General features: G+C 39.8%; 1 protein-coding gene across 2 annotated transcripts in view; it reads left to right on the top strand.

The window, feature by feature from the left end:
- The first annotated feature begins 925 nt into the window (after nt 1-925).
- The window catches only part of grid1a (glutamate receptor, ionotropic, delta 1a), a 245,890-nt gene continuing 223,052 nt past the window's right edge, over nt 926-23,763 (top strand). For both annotated transcript variants that reach the window (XM_062430181.1, XM_062430180.1), the window contains exons 1-2: nt 926-1,004; nt 2,505-2,660. In XM_062430181.1, coding sequence (XP_062286165.1) covers nt 926-1,004; nt 2,505-2,660 — 235 coding nt within the window. The remainder of the gene's footprint in view (nt 1,005-2,504; nt 2,661-23,763) is intronic.

The raw sequence follows: 23,763 nt of genomic DNA, 5'->3' as shown, positions 1-23,763 counted from the left end.
TCTTTCACGTCTGTCCCTCATCCGTCAGCCCTCGCCGAGGAACATGGTGTGTAAATCCTTTTCTCTGCCACATCAGCTGCGCTCCGTCGCCAGTGAAGTAAAAATCAGCCTCTCTCTCTTTCTCTCTCTCTCTCCTTCCCTCTCTCTGTGTTTCTGCTCTCGCACATCTTCCCTGGAAACGCCAACTTCTCCGAAAAGTGAACTGTTGACACCGCCGTCGGCTTTTCATCCTTCATGCCAGTTCAATATGTAGGATTTTGCGTGTGAGCTTTTTTTTCCTTTTGGTTTGTCATATAGGCTGCTGTAGTTTTTTTTTTTTTTTTTGCTTTGTCTCTTGCAACCTCCAGTTATGTGTTCAGTTATCTGCTCTCCAAGCGTCTTTCTCCGGCTAGTCCAAATCATTTCTACCCGGCTTGTCGGGACAGCAGCAGAGTCGTGAAGTCTCTGCAGTCACGTGATCTAGACAGGACTGAAGAGTTTTTTTCCGGAGTGTGTATGTGAGCGTCTCTCCGTGTGTAGTTAGAGGGGTGTCCCTCCTCCGCATTTTTTGCTGCTTGCCGTGGTTTAGACGCCGGAGCTCAGGGAGAGAGGCGAGAGTGAGAGAGATAACACCGGTCTCTCTCACCGGGCCACCTGTCTTTTCAGTCTTACCTCGGGTCCCCGTCGGTTTCTCTTCGTCCTTTTTTGAGTCCACCTTCCTGCAGTCGGCTTTTTGTTGGTTGAAAAAAGAGGAAAGAAAACTGTGATAATTTCTGTCGGGTTTCTTACGGGTCTGAGCTGGCTGAAGGAGGACCGCTGTTCCGTTTTGCAGTGGGTTTTGATCATCTTTTTTTCTTATTTTTTCCCCCTTTGGGTGCTCCATTTGGACAGTAGCTATAGGACAGCCGAGCAGAGCTTGGATGAGCCGCCTTGCTGAAATCCCGAGATGGAGTTGCTGCTGATCTGCCTTTCCCTGTGGATATTGCAATGCAATTCGGCCAGAGCGGACTCCATCATACATATCGGTAAGCGTCCGATAAGACAACATGCAGTTTGGCTTAGGCAGGTGTAAAAGGCAAAGTGCAGCCAGCGCATACTGCGTTGATCACAGGATTTTAGTCAGAGGGCGGGATAAATAGTCTATTCAGCTTGCATACTGTGTTTAAGCAATTCTTTGACTCTCAAGCGAGTTGAAAAGTTGGTGTTTTGTAAACGGCTATGCCTCTGACCTTTGCTGCCAAAGCTATGTTGTCATTATTTATGATCAGTATTTTCATTTGAGCAGACGTTTATTACACTTTTCGACGACAGATCACTGCATCTGATCCAAACCTCGCCACTGCCGGCCTGTAAATTGAAATTCTGTATTCAAAACAAGGATTACAGTAAGCAAAAAGGCCTGTTCCGATGAAGCTTTGACGAAATCAATGTCCAACAGTCAAAAGGCTGAAGCTTTTTTAGACCAAGCTATCTCTTGTCTTTACCCGAGAAGCCTCAACTTTCACCGGAACGTGACTGAAATGTCAATAACAAGACAGAGGGAATGTCAGTGGAGTTTCGTTTTAGAGATGCAAAACGCATAGAGCCTCTTTGTACTCAAACTTCAAACCGGGGCTGAGATGGGGGGTCCTCGAAATCAGGACAAATAATTCGGGCCTGAAATTTATATACATAATTATTGGATTACATCGCATTTTATAGTTTTGATTCCCCCATCTTCACCCTGAATAATAACCTTGCTTTGTGCCCCCTTTCATGCACACATTGACGTAGCCGATCATAATGACTGGCGTTGTAATCTCAGATAAAAATGTCAATGTCACTGTGAGCAAATTTCATCCCGGTGCCCCTCCGCTGCTGCTGCTGCTGCTGCTCACAGTTTACTGCAACAGTCTGGCAAGCAGCAGGTGCTCAGTCACTGGCTTAATTCAGCGGTGGGACTCAATCCAGATAATATTGGCAGATGCCCTGCATAACGTTAGGGTACCCCAATCATACTTCTCGTTTCCGGAAACCTTTTTCAGTGATATATGTATGTCTCTCAATAACTACTGATGCCATTTTGATAAACAGAAAGGGAGACAGAGGAAGGGGGTAGGGAGACAGTTAAGCTTCAGCATGCCTCCTACACAAGGCCTATTTTGCTCATTGGGTAGGGTGCCATTGATTTAGGAGACAACAGCTATTTATTTCATAAGTTTGGCTACTTTATGGGGTCTGATCATGTCGCTCTCCATGGTGCTGAAAATCTTGTCAGGACACACTGAAGACACATATATGTTTCACAACTTCAAGTCAAAATTAACCGCACAGAAATACAATTTAATTTCAGTTAAGCATAACTTTGGCAGGTTGTGGACAGTAAAATGAAAAGGCTCCAACATATTATATAATATCGACTGGGTTACAATAAACACGCAGCTCATTCACCACTCCCTCCATCTCTAACTCAACAGTTTAATCACACTTTACACTGTTTTTCTTACTCTCCAAACAAGTTGTGATATAATTTTTTCATTCAACAGGTGCCATATTCGAGGAAAATGCTGTGAGAGATGACGAGATTTTCCAACTTGCCATCTCAGACCTAAGTCTGAACGACGATATTCTGCAAAGCGAGAAAATCACCCACTCTGTGAAACTTATTGAGCCTAACAACCCCTTCCAGGCTGTGCAGGAAGGTAAGTGTAATTCCCCACTGGATCATTTATTTTGCCTCTGCTATTTTATTTGATTACTTGGGGCCGCGGGGTCAGGAAAGTGGTCCTCTTCCCTCTGTTGCTGAATATAAGTCCTGTTTGCTGATCTTGAATGTATTTTGGGCCATGAGGCATTGTTGATCAGTCAGAGAAGCAGGCAGTGATGATGACACATGTCTCTGTCAGTAAGGGAAATGGCTGTTTGAGTGTGTGTCTGTGTGTGTTGCCACCTGCAAAGCACTGTGCCACTGTACCTAAGCAAGGTGTCTTCTGTGGTTGAAAAGCTAGGTGGAAGCATTGAGTTAGATCACAGCAGCTTAAGATAATTTGTTATGCGAAATAAAATCATTCAAAGATTATCAAATGTAATTCCTGCACCAATAATGAACTTGTACAATCGCAGCAGAGGAAAATATTCTTGGCTCTTATGTCTCTTTGAATAATGAGCACTGAAACCTTGTTCATGCACATTTATTATCAGCATTCAGCTGATAATACATTTCTACCCCTTGAATTGTTTTGTCTGCTTCATTTGGATGCTTGTAAGTGCCCAGAATGTACACACCTCCACACATCAGACAGGAAATTAGCAATGAAATTATTTTAGTCAAGGTTATTTCTCTCATTCATTGAAAGCTGTAAAGGGGAGAGTGGGGTAAAATGAGCCATTTTAAACGTGTTGTTCTCTAGGTGAGGAAAAATGAGACAGAAACAGAATGAAAACATATACGTTTATTCCAGGAGGTCTTCTATCAAATGAAATTATAAGAATGCATCTGTGACAACAAGATGTGGCTCAACTTCCCCCAGGTTAGGGGTTAGTTGATCCAAGTTAGTAAGCTGAGCCATGTGTGGGTAAACTGACCATTTAAGACACAGAACAATCAAAAATGACCATTTAACTTTACATTCATCAAGGTTGCAGTGAAATAGGAATTGTTGTTCCCTCCTCGCAGTTCGTCCAGCCTTTATAGGTTGAGGTAGCTTCTCCATCACTCAGTGGCAAAGATTCATTTTGGTGGTGCCAGCCACCTTGAAGGCTGAAGTACTTCCCAAAGATGTCGCTCCAGGCAGACGACAGGAGAGACGGTGACATGCCATAAAATCTTTGAACCAATCCCAACCTAAAAAAGTAGGCTATAATTCATTCTACCATGGCGCTATAATAAACTATACAAAATAAGTCTCCTTCTCAACCCCCTCTTAGCTTTAAGGACCCTCTTCCCTCCGACTGGACCCTACTGTTTTACCTCTTTTACCTCCTTTTTATGACCTGTCAAAACTTCTGCCTTTTGATCTGATGGATTTTCCATTCTTGACACCATTGGCTGTTCTCTCCATCTCTTCAAGGGCTGTTGAGCTCCAGCTGGTTCTTCTGTGTAGGCTGTTGGCATAATAGCTTTTCGAGTGCAAAAACACGAGTGCAAGTTGTCTAGATACAGGAAGATGGGTCAACATATCCACTGACTCATCTTACCCCACTCTCCCCTACTGTTGGCTGCAAAAGTGATTAAAAAAATCTTCTTCTAAAATGAATCATGAAGACTTTAATAGGATCCAAGGGACCTTTCAAAGGCTGTTTATGTCCCCTGCACTTAGTTACCTGCGCTTACTTTTGTCCCCAGTTGCACAAAGACCTTGATGATTCATTGCTATTCATAGCACCCCTGACAGGCACAGAAAGATGAAAATATGTCTTGCCTTTTGCTATAATTATCCAGTGTCATTTAGCTGTGGTCTTTAACAACACCACTGATATCTATTCTAATTCACAGTGCTTCTGTAGAGTCGATTCCTGACTATGCTCACATGAAGCAGACTGGTTTGTTGGTTTTTTGAATAAATCTAAAGTATATAAAGGAGATACTCCTTCTTGCTGCTGCAGAAATAAAATAAAACATTTATCACGCACGTGCTACTGGGTTAATTTATCAGTCACTGTCGCTTGCGATGCAAAAGTGTAGTAATTATACAGCCAATAAATCATTTGCCATTGTTGCTATACTCTAATTAGTTCAGTAGTGTAGTCAAAGATGGAGGGAATTTACCCACTTTATACCTACACTTGGTGGAGAATACAGCTTTATAATAATCACACATATCTCTGCTTCTGAACTGATAGTAATTATCTTACAGTTGTTTGTTTTTTTGACAATCTCTTGACAGGAGCATAGTGTCATGTCTGTTAAAAAAAAGTTTTAAGGCGCTGCAGTAGCAATAAATGATTTACAAAAAACCCAGCAAAAATGTTAAGAGAGTACAGCTTGTTATTCCTCTTTGAAAATTATTCAGAGCTTATTTCCTCTGATTGAACTGCCATTCATTAGCCTTGATTGGATATCATTTAACATGCTTAATTACTGTTTACAGTTAGGCTCCTGATAATCAAATATTCACAGAAGTGGGTGATTAGGGATGATTTGGTTTCTGGAATAATGTACAGTCGATGATGCTCGGATCAATGGGTGGTCCCGGAATTTGCACAAGACACAAAGCAGGGTGGTGAGTGTTGAGTGACAACCGGGATAAGTTGACCTTTTGCTTTGCTCTTCTGTCCGCTGCGATACCACCGTGAGTGGCAGTCGGGACCTTGCCACCGCATGGCAAAGAGGAAGGGGGGGAAAGGGTGATCATAAACAGGAATGGGAGGGGGTAGGGGTAAGTGAGGGGAATGAGGCTGATATAATAGAGGAAGAGAGTGTACAGTATGAGTGGCAGCAGAAAAGAGGAAGGGAAGGAGATGAGGGGTGAGAAGAGCAATGAGGATAAGAATAACCATGAGTACCAGAAACGGTGAGTAAAAAATGGAAAAAAATTGAAAGAAAATTGAAATCAAGACTTGAATAAACATGAGTGGATATAAGAGGAGCAGGAGGAATTAAGAGTGAGGTGATGGGGAAAAGTTGCCAACCCTGTGAGAGGAGTAACTGCAGCGTCATGTTTGTCCTTATTTGGCGCTCTTTGTCCTTGCACCAGTGGAACATATATTAACGAGGATGTCACATAGACAGCATGCACACAGAAATACTCAACTATTCAGTCCTGCCATGCTCTTATCGTTTAAATATGACAGCTCGAGGCTGGCTGGATACGCCACCTGACCAGACAACTGACAGATACTGTCCTATTTATAAGCTAGAGCGACTTGAGAGAATGGATAGGGAGATTTCAACATTGGGAGTGAAAACTGTGAAAATCTAAAAATATCTATCTCTCATGTACAGATACCTGTCATCATGTTTTTAGATGCTGACACAGGAACACATCAAAAACAAAATGTGGTCAATGCAACAGCATATCCACATATCTGTCACACTTCCCCTTCAGTTCTTGTGATGTATATGTGTAGCAAAAGCAGGTTTAGTAGAAGGGGGAGGATGCCAAATATTACATTTGAACCCATACATATTGTTGCCTCACTTGTGAAGTGGGGCAAAAATGTTACTATATTTCTAAATCAGTAGTGATCTCAGAGAGCTGAAGTTCAGAGTATGACCACAGCAGACTTGGTAATAGTACATAATTTGCATTTTATAATGCAATACAATGAGAAATGTTATTTGCTTTACTCAGGAGTACAGTATCAGATGAATGACAATTGATTCAGGATGAGGCAATGTTGCATACTATCTGGTTTCTCACACATTTTGAGATTTCTTCCTGCCTTCATTTAAAAGTAGAAGTTTTATCCTCCAGGGCACATGAGTATAAATAAGAAGCAAAGCTTTCCTGTCTTGTACCAGTTTATACAAAGGAAGAGACAGAGTAGAGGGGGGAGGCTGCCCCATTGTTGTGTGATTATGTAAATCTGAATGCATACATATTTCCTCTACCTTCAAGAAAAGTTTAGCTGCCTGTGAGGAAGAATTATGATGGGATAAAATTTAACCATATCATGTATGTGCAACATTTGTGATATTAGGGCATAGTTTTAACTAGACTTTAACAAGAGTTTACAGCCACTCTAGTAACTATGTGAGGCTGTACTTAGACACACCTGTGCTTTAATGAGCACATCAGTGTGCTTACATTTGGTGATTAGCACTACAAATAAAGTATAACATAAACTGAAGGGAATATCATTGGTTTTGCAGGTATTAGGTTATAAACCAAAAATAAATAAATATTGTACTGGAAAATTGAAAATTTGTACTTTGCATGTTGACCCGATGGTGCTAGAAGATAAGTTAACTATGATTTATCCTCTGAGTATGCTGAATATCTGTACCAACTTCAATGACAATCCATCCAGTATATGTCAAGATATTTCTGTCTGGAACTTCTGGTGTGGCTAAAAAAAAGACAACAGTCATGACATTATGACAAACACAAACAAAATAATCAACATTGATATGTAGGACATACTGTATCATATACTGTTGAGGTTTACAATTTCTGCTGAGTGACATTCAATCTAATGTAGCAGTGGTTGACATGTTTTTTCCTTTTTTATGAAGTGTTTATTTTGTCAACTCCCTGCAGTTCACCAATACGTTTTAAAGAAAACACTTGGAACAAAACAGGTAGAAAACTCAGCCATCTGGCCCCAGTGAGTGGAGGTACTTTCCTGCTCCTCTAATGTGCAGTAATTTGTTGAGTGTTCTGTCTCACTGAGTCCTCTTCACACACCACACCACCGGTGACTGTCCATTTTCATCTAACCCCTGCCAAGGTAACGTCAAGGAGGATTTAATTCTTTGCCCTTTCTTTCCCTTGAAGCCAATAGACTCTGAGGAACTTGCAGTGTAATTCTCTTTTTCTTTTTTCTTTTTTTGCACAGTCTGTAATGACAAAAGTTGAAATAATGGTTCATTTGAAAGTGTTGGCATGGGTAATGTAATATCCTCCATCTGATTCTCTGCTTATGACAACTCATTACTTGCCATGCTCTAAACGTGATGGAATGCTGCCCTTTCACTATTATTGTCCCGGTGAATTTAATAATGCTGCATAAATCTTGGTAATGGATTTGTTTGTGTTTTTATGTCTTTTTACCAGGTCTACACAGAGGGGGAATGATAAGGCCATTTTACCGACCCCTGTTAATTACCCAATGGTTATTTTAATCCATCATAAGCTCCTCAATGGGCTGTATAAAGGCATGCTGGTACCTTAATCAGCTAAGTGATGTTGCAGCAGAGGTATACCTTTCACCATTTAATCTCTTCACAATGTGAGTCCCACTACTCAGCATTTAGGGTTAACCTTTAGTTGGACGCTTGTGTTTGCATAGTGGAGCAAAACAAATAACAAAAACCTACACAAGTGGTCACAGTAAAGCAAAATTTAAAGGACTAGTGTGTGGGATTTAGTGGCATCTAGTGGTGGGGTTGCGGTGCAATATGGCGGACTCTGTGGAAGTACAACCCGCTCCGTATGTAAATATAAAGAGCTCATTCAAGATAAAAAAAATGCACAACAGATCTTAATTTCAGGTGATTATAGACTAATTAAAATTTATCAATACTATATTCCATCTCTGCCAAGTTCGTTCTGCTATTTGCCACTAAATGCTACACACTGCTCCTTTAATTCTTATCTAGAGGAAGTTGGAGCTACTTCTATAGTAGCCAGGTTGTTTATGGAAGGTTGTGAAGTAGCTCAGCTAATTCAAAAAATTTAAATGATTTTTTGGTTAAAAAATAAATAAAACAACAAAAAACAATATAAATCAACAATTCCAGGATCACTATATCTTGTATGAAACATTATAGTAATAATATCAATCTTTATATAATCAATGATGTCAAATAGCATCCAGTTTGATCAAGTCAATTTTAAACATTTGGAACATGACTGGTAGATAAAAAGGAACTCATCTGATGGGCTTGTGGTGGTGCGGCAGACACAAAAAAAAGGTCCAGAAGAACTGTTAAAAAAAAAAAAAAAAATCAATACATATAAATAAAGAATAATAGTAAGTACACATCATTCCACTGTCCAAACAATACATACTCACTGAGCGATTTCCCTTTGGCATTGCTATTGCATAGCCCTACAAATCTTATTTGCCATATCTTAAATACAGCAGATATGATTTCTCATATTTCAGATAGGATATAAACACAAAAAGACACAAGGACACACACTCTGTATCACAGACACACACCTGAAATGGATGTCTTGCCTCCTGATAACCTGACAAGTTGTATCTTGAATTGGTGCCATTGTGCTTGGCTTGAGCCTCTGATAACACAGTGAGAGATGCCCATGTTGCCGCTGGGGCTTGTATGGACTTTGCATAATTGAGGACAGTTTACGCATTTGTTGTGCAACAGTGCAATGAAGTATGTGTGATTCTCAGTATATCAGAGAGCGTGGATGTGTTGATACTTGTCTTGTCTTGTTATTGCGTGTTGCAGTTTGTTAAGTGCTGGTTTAGTTCCCTGTTGACTGCTTACAGTCCACTATTGCTATTTTCATTCTTCCCTCCATGAGCATCCCTTACATGACACCTGTTACCATCTGGAAGAGATTTCAAAGGCAACATAGTATTTTCTGTTACAGAGGTCATCTTTGAGTGACATTACACCTGTTATGTAACAGACTGTACAAATCTGTGGATTATACAAACCTCTACTTGTCCTTCTCTACCTGTGCCATTCATACCTGTAGTTCACTGTGGGCTGACAGACACACCAAAGAATGTGTATTCCTCTAGTTTTTTTTCTAGAATAGCCAGAGTCAGCAATGTCAGGCAACTGCTGAGCAGCTCCTGCCACAGAGGGAACAGTGAGCGAGAAAGAGAAGGGAAGGATATGAGGGAGACAGAGAGGTCAAGGCTGTTGAATGTTTGATCTGCTTAGTAAGGCTACAGGTTTTAGTCCTCTGCACCGCACAGAAGCAGAACTGGCAGTCAGTATTCCTCTCCTGCAGCAGGATATCTCTGTGTTCCATAGTACCTACATTTGTACCAGATGTCTATTTTGGCAGATCTACTCTTCTCCAAAAGGAGCGCAGAGACATTTTTAAATATCCAATTATTGAAAAAAAAAGAAAAAAAAAAGCTGTTAAGACTTTAAAAGTTATTTTGGCTTTGGAGTCAAAAGGCCCGGCCTGTTGATTAACTTCAAGAAAAACATCAGTTCATTTAAATGCCACGTCTGATCTGTATTCAAAGGAATCATCGGCAGTGTACTAATTGTCACCATGAGCTGAGATTTCAGTCATCTTTTAATTTGGGTACACACGGTCGGCCTTTTTGGGAAGTGAGGAGCACTACAGAGTCCAGGAAAATAAATAAATAAATGGAGAGAGAGCGTGTAATGCGCTGCTTTGCTTGATATAATCTATAACCATATTTTCACATGTTTTTCAGGAAATCTGAAATTCTGTTTGGTCTGTGATGTAAACAGAATTATGGTAGTGCACTAATTAGAGACAGTGTCAGTCATTTTGGGTCTTTGTGCATTCATGTATTCATCGCACTCCCCTTGTTGTCTCACTGGCAGACAGCTGAGGGTTGATTTCAGAGTACTCTCATCGCTTTTTACGCTGCCACGTTTGATTGAGGATGGTTTGGCGGTCATTGTGCTGACTATTGGCTTTTGGGTGGATGGCTGTCAGTCTGTGAAGAACAAATGCAGCAAAGACAGATTTGAAAAGTGGAAACATTTTAAATGGGCAAAGTACATAAAAATCTTGATTGATGTTTGACTGTTTGTTCTGTCCAGGATGTAACTCGCTTAATGTGGCACAAGTGAATTTTATGTGAGTGATGTAGCAGGCTGTCAGATATCAAACTTGTCATCTATCTTGGCCATCTATCCTGTAATTGTTGTCTGAAAGACATTTAGCACCTGTATTGATTTCCCAATATGACAGTGGCATCTGATGTATGACAAATTACTAAAAGTGCATGAAATATAGGGCTCAGAACACCTGCACACATAACGAGCTGCTTGTTACACATACATATGAACACACAACATATGTTTTCTCTATCACAGGTCTCTCAGCCCCATGTCTTATTCATGTTCCTGTCTTCTCTGGTGTGACAGATTTATAACGAGCTGCAGAGAACACTGTGACAGATGTTAGTGCTTTGCCACGACCCCAAACAGCCCCCAACCACCGCTGGGGATTGGCCATCAATACTAATCTACCTGTTAGAGCGAGCAAGACTGAGTGTGACTGAGACTGAGAGAGAACGAGAGAGAGATGGCCCAAAGGATACGTCCTGTCCAATCAGAGTGATGCTGATGAGGCCCTCAACCTTCATCCGCTGTAATACATCGCAGTCACACATGCTACCAGCATCATTTCTTTTTGTACACACTGTTATGCTTCGACTTTATTGAGCTGCCTAAAGTGTGCTAAGAGATGACAGAGATGGGGAGGGTGGTGGAGGCAGAGTGGGTGTATGAGTGGAAGATTTGTATGTTTGTGCATTCCTGGTATGAATATGCACCTTTATGTGTGTGGTAATAGGCAGTAAGTATTGTGGTGGTTTCACAGATGGAGGTTTGTGTTTTGTGGAGGTTTTTGGAAACATGGTGCTGTTGTTTAGTGAGAGGTGGTATTGGTGGTGACAATAGGCTGGGGATGGGAGGTTGTGCCCTCCCTTCCACTCACTTCTGATGCTGACTAGCTCTGAGGGAAGTGTGTATAATTTACTACCCACCACCTGCACCATTGTAAGCAGGAGGACTTCATTCCAGGACAGAAGACAAGGAGCAGAAAATCACCTCCCAAGTAAATCCTATTAGAGACTAAACAGGAGTCAGCCAGAGCACTGCTGCTCAGCTATCTCCGACTTCTTACTGTTTTGAGACAGAGGGAGGAGAGAGACGATGAGGTGAGGGGTGGAGAGGGGGAGTGGGGGTGGAATAGGAGTTTCAGTGTGAGTAAAACGGTGAAGCAGAATGAACTGGTGAGCAAGCATGACAACGAGAGAGAAAGCAGCGTGATGGAGATGGCGGAAGGCAGAAGGAGAGATAATGCGGGGAGAAAAAAAAAGAGCAACGACTGTGAAATCTCAGGCTGAATAGAAGACAAGAGGGGCAAAGTCATTTGAAACTGCAGACTCGCCTCACTAGCCTCATTGATGAAGAGATGCCAAAATGTATTTGGGACCCATTATTTGCAATACTGCCCACAGGTTACGGATACCATCTGTCACAAGAAAACCTCCTCAGTCTTCCTCACTCGGTCTGCAACTCTATCTCTCTCCCCCTCTCTCTCTCTGCCGTGAGTCCTCTACCATGCCCAGGCAACATGGATTTTATCCAAAGATGAGGCTAAGCTAGTGTGTAAGCTCTCTCTGAGTGAAATCAAAACCCAGCTTAAACCTCATGAGTGAAAGCCCAAAAGAGTAGACGGCAAACATGCAGGCATCACTGAAAATTGGGTCAAATATGCAAACATGCATCTAATCTGCACCTAATATAAATATACAGTACATCAAACCGACTTTTACATTATTCTACAGAGAAAATCTTCACAAGCCTTTGTTGATTACTCTGCTTTTTTGAACTCATTATGATTTATTATTTGACTCGCTGTTTGTGTTCATTCATCGACTATTTTCCCTTTTAACAATGCTTGATAAAAGACATCGCTGCTGAGAGCAAGCTGTTACTGTCTTTTACATGGGAAGTTTAACATATTATTGTCTGTTAATGGAGGAATGCACTTCTGTAGCTAATTTGTGTGATGAGAAAACACACACAAAAGCACAGAGGACCCGCCTGTCTTACTCACAGATTGTCTCGGATGAAGATAAAGAGATAAATCTCAGATAAATAATAGATTTTTCTTTCTAAAATGAGCCAAGTATGTGTTTCAGTGTTAAGTAGGCCAGCATTTGTTAAGTTATCCAATCCATCGCATTACCAAAGCAAGACAAATCATTCTACAGTCACTCAAGGGAATATGTGGGCCTAATTTCTATTGTGCCAACTCGTCACAAGTACATGAGTTCTCCATAGGTCATATCAAAACAATTTCTCATTGTTGGTTTAACCAGTACTAGACAAAGCTTTTGAAATCTTGTGCCAAATAATTAATGACTCCAGTTTTTTCTTTGTATTATCTCAATGTAAAGAGCATCTAATTAGCACAAATACCCTGTACCATCTAATTAGCAGATTATCACCCACTACCATACCAAGTAACATGACCGAGTCAACATATGCATATCCAAAGCTAGGCACAAGAAGCACAGTTTGTTGTCAATGTGTAAAGCCCTCTTGCTGGAACATCTTGTCCCAAAGTATTAATGTCTTTTTTCCTTCTTTCTCTGCAGCAATGGCTCCCAAATGTGTAAGAAACATGGCAACCCCTCATAGTATTTTTTCACACATAGGCTTAACGTTAAATTTAGAATTCCACCACAAATATGTGAATATTACAAATGACTTTGGCCTGTGGTCCACTGTGATGACCACCCCTGTTGACAGCCCTGTCTAGAGCAGCTAAAAGCCAGGAAGGCACTCCGCAGTGCATTGACATTTCAGAACTGAGCTCAGAGTCCAACACAGGCTCTTATATTATTTGACAGCGTCATTTGTCAGTGTCACTGTGAGGTAACATTAAACATACTTAACTGTGATTATCGTCAGTTAGATGTGAGACTGGACAGGTTGTTATTTCATGGCAATCTATACAATATTTAAAAACCATAAATGTCAACCTGCTGTTGGCACTAGAGGAAATGTCAGTGGATCAGCAAAGTAATTAGGATTCATCTTTTAAGTACCGTGATTATCTGTATGAAGTTTCATGGCAATGCATCAAATAATTGTTGAGATATTTCAGTCTGGAACAAAGTGGTAGACTGGAGGATTTGCCATTCATAAGGACACTGCATTAGTATATAGGTATATATAGATAACAAATAAATATGTTACAAGTTACATATAACATTTTATCCTAAACCAGTATGCACGTTAATGTAAATGTTTATTTAATCTCTCAAATAAAGCAATCAACCCGTTAACCCGTTTGCACACATGATAATGAAACAATCCACATCCATCTTGTCACAGTTATGGTGTGTCCAAACTGCTCTGTCTGTGCAATATGTGTCCTGTTGTAGAAAGTATCTGCACACTGGTTACATTCACATTTACGGGTAAACTGTGTTTCAAAATAATATAGGATGCAAAATTCTTTATAGATGTTTCTTCATTTTGTTTATTTTTGGGTTCCGTTTTTTACTTGAACCAGATTTTTGATCATCAGTTGTGTTTATTTAGTGGTTGTAAAAGTGTGTCTCACAAAGATATCGCTATCCTATGATTTTTTGTTTTTCCAAGCTTTAACCATGATCACAGCATAGCAGAAGAGGCTTTTCGCCTCCACATATGATTTGACCAGGTCATTGAGTTTTTTTCTTACTTCACCTGCATGAAGGTTGAACAGGTTGAGGAGGAATTCACTCAGAAAGAAGTGATAAAGAGAGCGTTGTTAATGTGCTGTTTACATTTAAGCCTTTTCAAACCCAAAGCAACATGAATGATTCATTCTTTCACTTAAACGAGACACAGCAGGTTAATCCCCTCACATTATCATGTCACTCTGAGACACTTAGCCATTTAAACTTGTTGCCTCAGACACAACATGTTTAGCCTTTTGTAGCTTTAGTTTAATTCTGCTGTCACGTGTTTACTTTTCTTGCAAAGGAATGAAAAGCATATTGGTACTGTGTAAATAATTACAAAGTTGATTTCATAGCATTTACAGTGCGTGCAATTGATTGTGTATTTGAGTGTCTTTTACCTGTCCCTGTACACATTGCCTTAAGATATTCCTTTATTAGTCCCACAATGGGGAAATTTGCAAAATCACGAGGTTCCACCGAGCCTTGAATGTTAACATGCTGTATTTGTGTGTATCTGAGTGGTTCAAAATCTACAATGCCACTGTTGTGACCCAGGTTCAAGACCTGGCAGTCAGGCTTCCAGCTTGGCCTACAAGTGCTGCAGCAAACACAACCTCCAAGGTGTTTTAAGTCCAATGACTGCAAAACTTGCCCTTGGAGAAGGTTCAGGGGTCAACTCCAGTGGGAACGACATGCATGACACAATGCACTAAGATCAAGATTCAGTGGGGGAAGCAGCCTTGAATTGTATTAGTTTTTAGCCATGTTAGCATCTGCAGTAGTTTATCAGTGATACATTTTGTGATGAAGGTAGTTGTTGTTTCTCATACACCACCAGATTTCCATACAATCCCTGTTCAATCTATTTTAACTACCATCATTTTTTGTTAAATGTTGCTATAGGGGACATATCATGCTTTTTGTGATTTTCTGTTATTTTTCTGTTATTCTGTTGGACGTATTTGTTAAACATGGTCAAAGTTCCACAACTTGAGGTGAATGAATCCTGCAAATATATGTGCATGATACCTCCTCTTTAACCAATCCACTGTTGTATTTAAGCAAAAATGGATCGCCCACATCCTCAGCACTGGTCCCACTAGACTTTTAAGTAACTGACTTCATGCTGACCTGAAATAATTCTGATAGATACCATGCAGGGAGACCTAATAGCTCTCTGGTTGGTTAAAAGTATCCACAGGAGGGGGTCAGTATGAGAAGTGGGTAATTTCCTGTGATCGGCTGGTCATGTCTTCCATGTCTGGAAAGCAGCTCTTAAATATTATAAGCATATGGCTAGACTCCCATATGGCTAGACTCCCACCATTACATTATGCATGTTCCTGTTCATTATATGTGTGCCATGTCATGAGACTTTACAGTGGTCCCATGGTTCTTGAAAAAGAGCATTATGTTGGGCGTCATGGCTCAGGATCATCTTCTGCTTTTCAATACAATAATTAGAGGAAATGGAAAAAACTGCAGGTCTATTGTCTAAATCCATGAGAAGGAACACATATTAAAAATCAGCCTTTATACAACCAGGCTGGATCATATTTTTCACTGCAGAAATGCGAAGACAGATTGCAGATGGATAACAGGAAGGAACATTTCTTCAACATTTCCACACTGGAACAGCAACTCCCACTCACTAACTTCCAAATGATGATGTGGTTGGCCTCTGGTATGGTGCAGTTAGTAACAGGGTGTCTTAGACTCCATCCAGGTAGAAATTGGACATAAGCACACACACACACACACACACACACACACTCATACAGGTGGCAAAACGAACAACCAAACCACCCTCTGGGAAAAATAAGATTGGCTCGAGTGATTTTCAGCCACTTAGAGCTTTGGTCTTCAGTGCCTTAACATTGGCACAGCAGCAAACACTGTATCCAGGGTAACAATAGAAAAGAATTTAATGAAATGCTCAGAAGAGCAACATTTTCATGAGGTCAAACATAGGGAACAAAAACGTATCTCTCTTATACAAAAACACTGTCACAATCAGAAAGAGATGCTTAAAGGCTCAACAAGAATATACGAAAGAGGTAAGTAAGAAGAAAACAGAAGTAGATCTCCTCGGGGGTAGAAGGGGAGCAAGAGTGGTTGAGTAGGAGGTGGCAGAGTTTCAGATCATCTGTGTATCTCTCCTTTTTCTCATGGACAGCAGGCGAATGTCTATCAAGGCGATGTCATCATTTTCTGGCCGTGCCAGCTTCCTCCTAGCAACGCCCTGGCAGGCTGTGCAAACAGGAAAAGGGGGTAGAAAAATGAGGCCTCTCCCCATTGAATAGTTGTCCCTCACTCACTGCATGCCCACTCACTGCCATTACAAAGCCCCCTGTTAACAGCTCAAAAATGGAAACTTTTGGACACAGTCACATTCCTTCCAGCACAGTCTGTATGCTTTTGTCAGATGCTTTTATGTGGTTGGAGAGTGTGTGTGTGTGTGTGTGTGTGTGTGTGTGTGTGTGTGTGTGTGTGTGTGTGTGTGTGTGTGTGTGTGTGTGTGTGTGTGTGTGTGTTCGTGTGTGTGTGTGCGTGCGTATACTGGATGTATGTATGTGTGCATGTACAACAAACTAGCTTTGGTTTTTTGTGATGGTCATTCCTGCAGAGCAATGTTTCTTTTTTTCTAAAGATATGTTTTTGGGCATTTTCTTCATTCAACAACTGACAGTAGAGAAGCAGAAAGGAAACAAGGGGGAGAGAGAGGGGCATGGCATACAATAAGGGTCCCAGGCAAATTGAAGCCAGGGGTGTTGCGGTTGTGTGGCATGCACTGTATCTGTTCAGCTACCACAGCACTCTGTGCATGGCAATGTTACTGAATTACAATTCTTCAAAAAAACCCATAACAAGATGTGAAGATACCACTACACCATACATTCATGATACACCGTACTTTCATCTTGTAAAACCATGTATCGTGTTTCAGATTGCTCTGTGACTGTGTAATCTAATGCCTTGATCCAATGCATCGGTTGATATGGCAACAGCTCTCTACTCTGCAAGTTTTTTCCCAGTCCACCTGTTGACGAGGGAGAAATGGAGCCAGAGACATAAGAATGGAAATGTGCTGCGTTTTCTGCTGGGATAAAAAATAAAGACAGGAACTGGAGGGAGGCATTATCATTTAAAACGTCTATCATAGGTGAAATTATTTTCTCACTATCGATAACTCAATAATAGCATGATAAAATCATTCTCTTGGGTGGGTGGGTGGGTGGGGGTGTTTGGAGCAATTTAAAAAAAAAATGCCAGTGCAGTTTAAATTTATACTGTTTGTCAAAATGGCTGTATACTAAGAAGTTAGCTCTATTCCTTCAAATGAAGGATTTTTAGTTCATGAATACCTCATACAATGTGGTCATGTGTTGTGTATAATACAGAGAGGTTGTCCGGGTTTAGTAGCAGGAATATTCAGCTTCATTCTGCCACGAAAACGAAAGAGAGCGAGCTGTAATGACCATGCTCACTTCATATCCTTCCGAGCCCAGAGGAGAGAAAATACATCAGCCTGAAAGTCAAAGTTGCTGTTACATTGTGGCTGCTGGGATTTCCTTTGCTTTTGTTGATTCTCCCGGGATGACTGGCGATGGAAAATTTGCAGTGTGTGCGCTCTGTCTTTCTGTTTCAATATTTCAAGAGCTGGATGCTATTGTTTTTGTTTTTCATTAATTTCTACAGAATGTGAAAGAAAAATGCACTTTAAAACCACGTATCTGTCTTAGTTAGTTCCTGCTTAGTTAATTAGAATGAAAAGCTTACGCCAAACTTTTTTTATGTTGTTGTTTCCTGAATCTGATATGAACAATATTAATATGATTTAACCAAGATCAGTTGTCTTTTAAAGTAGACCTTAACCCCTGTAGCCAATAGTACTTTGAGCCAGCTTTCCAAGTTCAACACATTATCCATGTTTAATAGTTCCTGCGGCAGATTGCGATAGTGTATTGTTTGGCTCTGTTTGCTTTACCTTCAGAGAGCATTGAGACAAGCTGCTCTTGGTGGTTTAAGAACATTTGGAAAGGATTTTGCTTTTTTTAGGCTAGAAATCCCTGCCTGGCACCACATCCAATTTTTAAGTGGCTAATAGCAGCTTTTGTTAAGAACCGGATCAAGATTGTGCTGCTTTTTGTGTTCATTCATGTGTTTGCAAATATTAATACATGTGTCTGGCTGTGTATGGTGATTTGTGCATGTATGTTTTGCAGAGGCTAAGTGTCATCCCCCTCAGCGAGGAGCAGACACACAGCTTTTAGGCCCCCCAGCAGGATTTTGCCTTAAATAGTGTAAATCTCTGATTATGTGCTCCTCTATCAGAGCATGAGGTCTCAATAGAAAAGGCTCTTGGAATGTGTCATTAATAATCTCGGTAGTCCTGTAATGCCTTTCAATCCTCAATTTTCGGTGCTGTTAATGCTATTTTAGCTTTTGCTATCCTTTTAAACTAACCCACACCATAGCTGTTTCTACCCTTTCTAATCCAGTGCAACCTATCCCAGCTTCTTTTATTGCTTCTTTATGTCACCCTTTTGCAGTATTTCTGACTGTGTGTGCACCATGAATATACTTTATCCCACTGCTGTGTTGCTGAAGAGCAAAAGGCTTAAGAAACTTTGCACTTGCTGCTCTCAGCAGAAATGGATTACAACTGGCGCACTGGTTTTGGTGAGGATCACTGTTGGGTTTGATGTAGAGAGAGAGAAACTCAAGTTCCAGGGGTGTGTGTGTTTTCTGTGCTGCTCTCTGACCCTGGACAAGCCCTGTGGTGTTGATTATTGATTATGGTTGGTTATTACTTGCCCATGAACCTCAAATTATAGAGAGGTATGTGTTAGGTCCTGAATATAAAGTGGCCTCAATAGAAGTTGTACTGGGAGCAATATAGCTCAATAAATAATGAAGAAAGCATAATGTTTGCTTTGGATACATGCCAGATTTTTATATAAACATCTATATCATGGTGCTTTGCTTTTCAATTTGGGAGTAGGCCTACATTAATTTCCCTGAGGGATGGACAATAATTTAATATTATAATTGATTTACTAACAGAAGCATAATGTGATAACATGTTAATCATGTTATCATTCCACAGATTTCATTGGCCAATTAGCTATAAAGCTATACAAAGCTATAATTAAATAATCAACTAATAAAGTGTATAGTTCAATTATAATAATATATATATATATATATATTATTATATATTATATTATATATTTATATTTATAGTTTATTTTACCTTTTTTGTTAAAGGGGGCATATGATGCACCTGTCCTATATATATATTATTTTTTTCTGGGGCAATACAGGAATATCTTTGCATGATTTTCAGGTCATTATTTACCTTATACTGGATCTTTATGCAGCCCCTCAGTTCAGCCTCTGTCTGAAAGAGGTAGTTGAGCTCCTGTCTCTTTAAGGTCCACCTCCCCATGAGCCTGCACTGTTGTAATGGGTCAGCCCTCGCAAACTGCTCCTCAGCAAGAAAATATACATAAATAAACATTAGTAGTTAGATATCAGTTATTTTTCTCCTTTACTCAAAATGGAAACTTATCAAATACACCAGTATATGTTCAAGCTGAAATCTGATCTGAAATATCTGAGTGGACAATATGAACAACACATGAAACAGCCTTAGCAACAACCATAGCAACCAAGGCTATGTGCATGTTGTGAGCATCTGACATTATCACGAGGAGGAAGTGGAGGTAACACCGCAAACAAAGCATTCAGAGCAGGTTTTGACTTGCAGGGAGTGAACACATTCGCCTCAAGTTTTGAAACTTTGACCATGTTTAACATGGACATCCTACATCATAACAGTATAAAAACAACATAAAATCAAAACCAGCATGATATGTCCCCTTTAAGGTTTGGTTTGGTTTTCAAAGTTTTGGAACAATGATGGTCGTGGTTAAAAGAAACCAACACTGACTGTGAAACATCCAACCACCCTAACCTTGTCCATAGACTTATCAACAGCACATTAGTTCTCTTTTTTACTCATAGTTACTACCTCCACTAGAGGTGTTGGTTTTGTGTTTGATCAAAATCAGAATTTTGACCATCACATTAAGAAATTGGTTCAGTTTTGTTTTTTACAACTTAGAAAATATTGCCAAAATCAGTTCAGCACTGCCTAAGAACATTGTAGAACAAATCATTCAGGCCCGTCTCCATTATTGTAACTCCAAATTTGCTTGTATAAGCAAGTCAGCAATTGCTTAACATCAGGATGTGCTCGACTCCATCTGGTTCAGAACGTGGCAGACAGGCTTTTGACAAACACTATACAAAGAGAACATATAACTCCCATTCTGGCTCACTTACACTGGTTTCAGTTAAATATCCTCCTGATCACATTCAAAGCCCTCTATGGCATGACACCGTCTTATATTTCTGAACTTAAATCCCAATACTCTGCACCAAGATTACTCAGATCCTCTGACCAACTGCTCTCAACTGTCCCAAAGTCCAGGCTTGAAACAAGGGAGGACTGTGCTTTTACCAGTGTACACCACCACCATTTCACCATTTCCCCTCACTAACAGGTCATCTGAGTTGGTACCACATGTTAAAAACTTTTGAAAATCCACTTGTATAGGCTGACGTTTTTGAAGTTTGTTGCTTTGCAATTCCTATTGGTTCTGTTTGTTTAAATTGCTTTAATAGTGTCTGTTCCTGTTTTACAGACTGTATTTTTACTTGCTGTTTTCATGCTGTGTGTTTTTATGCATTTTTATTATCAACTGTGAAGCACTTTGTAAGTGCTGTTTGGAAAAGTGCTGTATAAATAAAGTTGACTTACTCGCTTAGTCATTTGAATATAAACACATGTCATTCTAGGTGATTTGCTGAAATGCAGTTAGTTGAAATTTCTGGCTTACAAAATATACACCTTTTCTAAACCTAAAAGTCATAACAGCAGCCATTTTTGAGTGAAACAGATCCACTTTCATCTACTTGCTCTGCATGAGGATTTCATCATATGAGCTCACTTCTTGATCCTGGAGGCAACCACTGACTCTAATGATGTGTGCATTTGCTCTTTGTAGACGGAATAGGTTAAGGCTTAGGCCTTTGTGCACTGAGGGCCAACTGAGCAGCTAGATGAGTTTTGTGCCTATAGGTATAAGTTCTGTTCATTTTTACCTGATTCTTTCTCTGTTCTTAACATCAGGATGTGGATTCAATTCGCAGCTCATTCCTGGCATCATCACAGGCTCACAGTCTAACGATCCTGTGATTAAGTCTGATCAGCAGTGTTTGAGAAACAGGGTTTGACCACGCTGTCTGAATTGATGATTCCCTCGTTTAGTTCCCCGTAGGGATCCAGCTTCTAAATTACCTCACCTCCCTCCCCCAATAGCTGGGAGGATCAAAGGAAAGGATGTCTTTCTATCCACTCAGCAGAAATCACCAAAGTCCAGAGTTCAGGTCACACAATTAAAAAAACCCCTTTGAAGATCCCTTTTTATTATACTGTGTGTATGATATTTTGAGATGAGATTATAGCCTTTTAGTGAATATAAATTTACATGCCACATGCTGTAACACACACACACGATCACACACATACTGTATATATCTAGACAGACAAAATTATACAGTTTCTGTTGGCACTGCACACCTAAATCCTTTTGGTTGAAAACTTTCACACTAGATAACGGTGATTGCAGTAAAGTGCTTTTTGGGGAAGTGATGGTCAAAGCAGTTGTTAACACTGATCATTTTATCCTTTTTGTCTGATCACAGATACTGTTGTCAGACATGTACAACGAATGATACTATATATATGTTTTACATATTGTATTTCTTATGTTTATTTATTTGATCTGAAGTTTTCTTACTTCTTAATCTAATATTTTAGTTGTATTCATATATAGTATGTTCAATTTATATATTTAATCTCAACTAAAGTTCACTGTTTTACAGCTTCTAACAGCTACATATGTTACCATCTTTGACAGTGTGGTTTAAATTGTGGTAAGATGTGCTGGCCCTTTACATAATCAACATGCATATATCTAAAAAAATATCACATGATCCCTTAGGGATCATTACCAGATTTTCTTGACTCTTAAATATTTACATTGTTATTGGCCTTGCAAATCCACTATTTACAGGCTTTATTGTAAATAAGTATTTAAATGTCCAATACTTTAATAGTTTTTTTGTAAATGTAATATATGGTCCATAATTATAATTACATGACTGGACTTGCAGTTGAAAATACTATTAGAATAATAAGATATACTTGTTCTGTAAAGCCATAAATAGATGCACATGAACAAACTCTGTGTATTTTATAATTTAATGCAATATTGATTCGATCATTTTTTGCTCCACTTTGCAGTCCTGCACCACGTGTAGCAAACCATAACATAACCTAGAATTTATAGTTTAGATTCCCACTAGCCACTGAAAAAACAACAGTAGCTCCTTTTAGTTGGCTACACATGAGTGTGTTTACAGTGCTTTAATTAAAATGATACATCTGACATCCATACACACAATAGGACTCAACAATACTGATTACAGCCAATGAGACAAAACAACACAATAACTAAAAAATGTATCTAGTCCTGCAGATACTATCACCTCATTAGAGAACCAAGATCAATCAAGCAAGCCTTAACACAACATTTAAAGCAGGAACGATAGGTATTACCATCAATAAGCACTTGTGTATTTAGCAACCTAATTTTATGTGTAAATAAATACAATCTTATCACAGCATGGTTTAGGTTCAATGTACAGTTTTATTGTCATTGTGCAATACAGGGTTGCACAATGAAATGCAGTAGCTCCCTCCATGATACACATACAAACAAATGCTAATTATAAAAGTTGATCTGAAGGAAGAGCACAATTTAAACCATGAAGAACCATGGCTGTGTGAACATGATTTCACTTTAGGGTCTGGGGTAACTGACGGTTTGCACTGACTATTTTTTTTCTTTTACGTTATTAAATACCTGCAGTGACCCCCTGCAGCTGACATGATAAGTGTGTTTACCCATTAAGAGAGATGCTGTGTACATTTACTCATGAAGTACATCAGTGTAACATCATTGATTATTTAAATCTCCAGACATGATAATTAATGTTGTGTGTTTTTTTACACATGCAAAAGGTCACACACACACACACACACACACACACACACACACACACACACACACACACACACACACACACACACACACACACACACACACACACACACACACACACACTCACACACACACACACACACACACACACACACACACACACACACACACACACACACACTCCATGTACATACAGTAAAGCAGCTGTGCTCCACATACTGAGCTCCATCAGAGCTGTGAATTTTTTTTTTTCCAAAGCTAAAAGTTTAATTATCTTTCCCCTGGAGAGTTCCCTCTGTCCTATTAAGTTGATAACTAAAGTTTTTTAGTTTTGCTGCTTAATGTCCCACAATATTTACTGTGGGAGATGTTTATAATTACTGAAAGAAGAAAAGTAAAGTAAACTGTTAAGAAAACCACTCATACATATACAATAAAGAAATCACCTGGAAAGCTTGTGCTGCTTGACATCATTTAAAAAGAAAAATAGCAACATCACATTCCTGACAATTTCCCCTACTCTACTGTCTTTGCACACAGGGTCTATAATAATAATAGGTTGCCAGCCACCTGGAGGCGGGGATGCTGCACCTTGGGGTGGGGGTGCTGCAGCATCCCCATCATC

The sequence above is a fragment of the Scomber scombrus genome, chromosome 12 (genome assembly GCF_963691925.1).
Source record: "Scomber scombrus chromosome 12, fScoSco1.1, whole genome shotgun sequence".
Lineage (NCBI taxonomy): Eukaryota > Metazoa > Chordata > Actinopteri > Scombriformes > Scombridae > Scomber > Scomber scombrus.
Note: the sequence above shows the minus strand (reverse complement) of the source record. Positions and strands in the feature narration are given on the sequence as shown.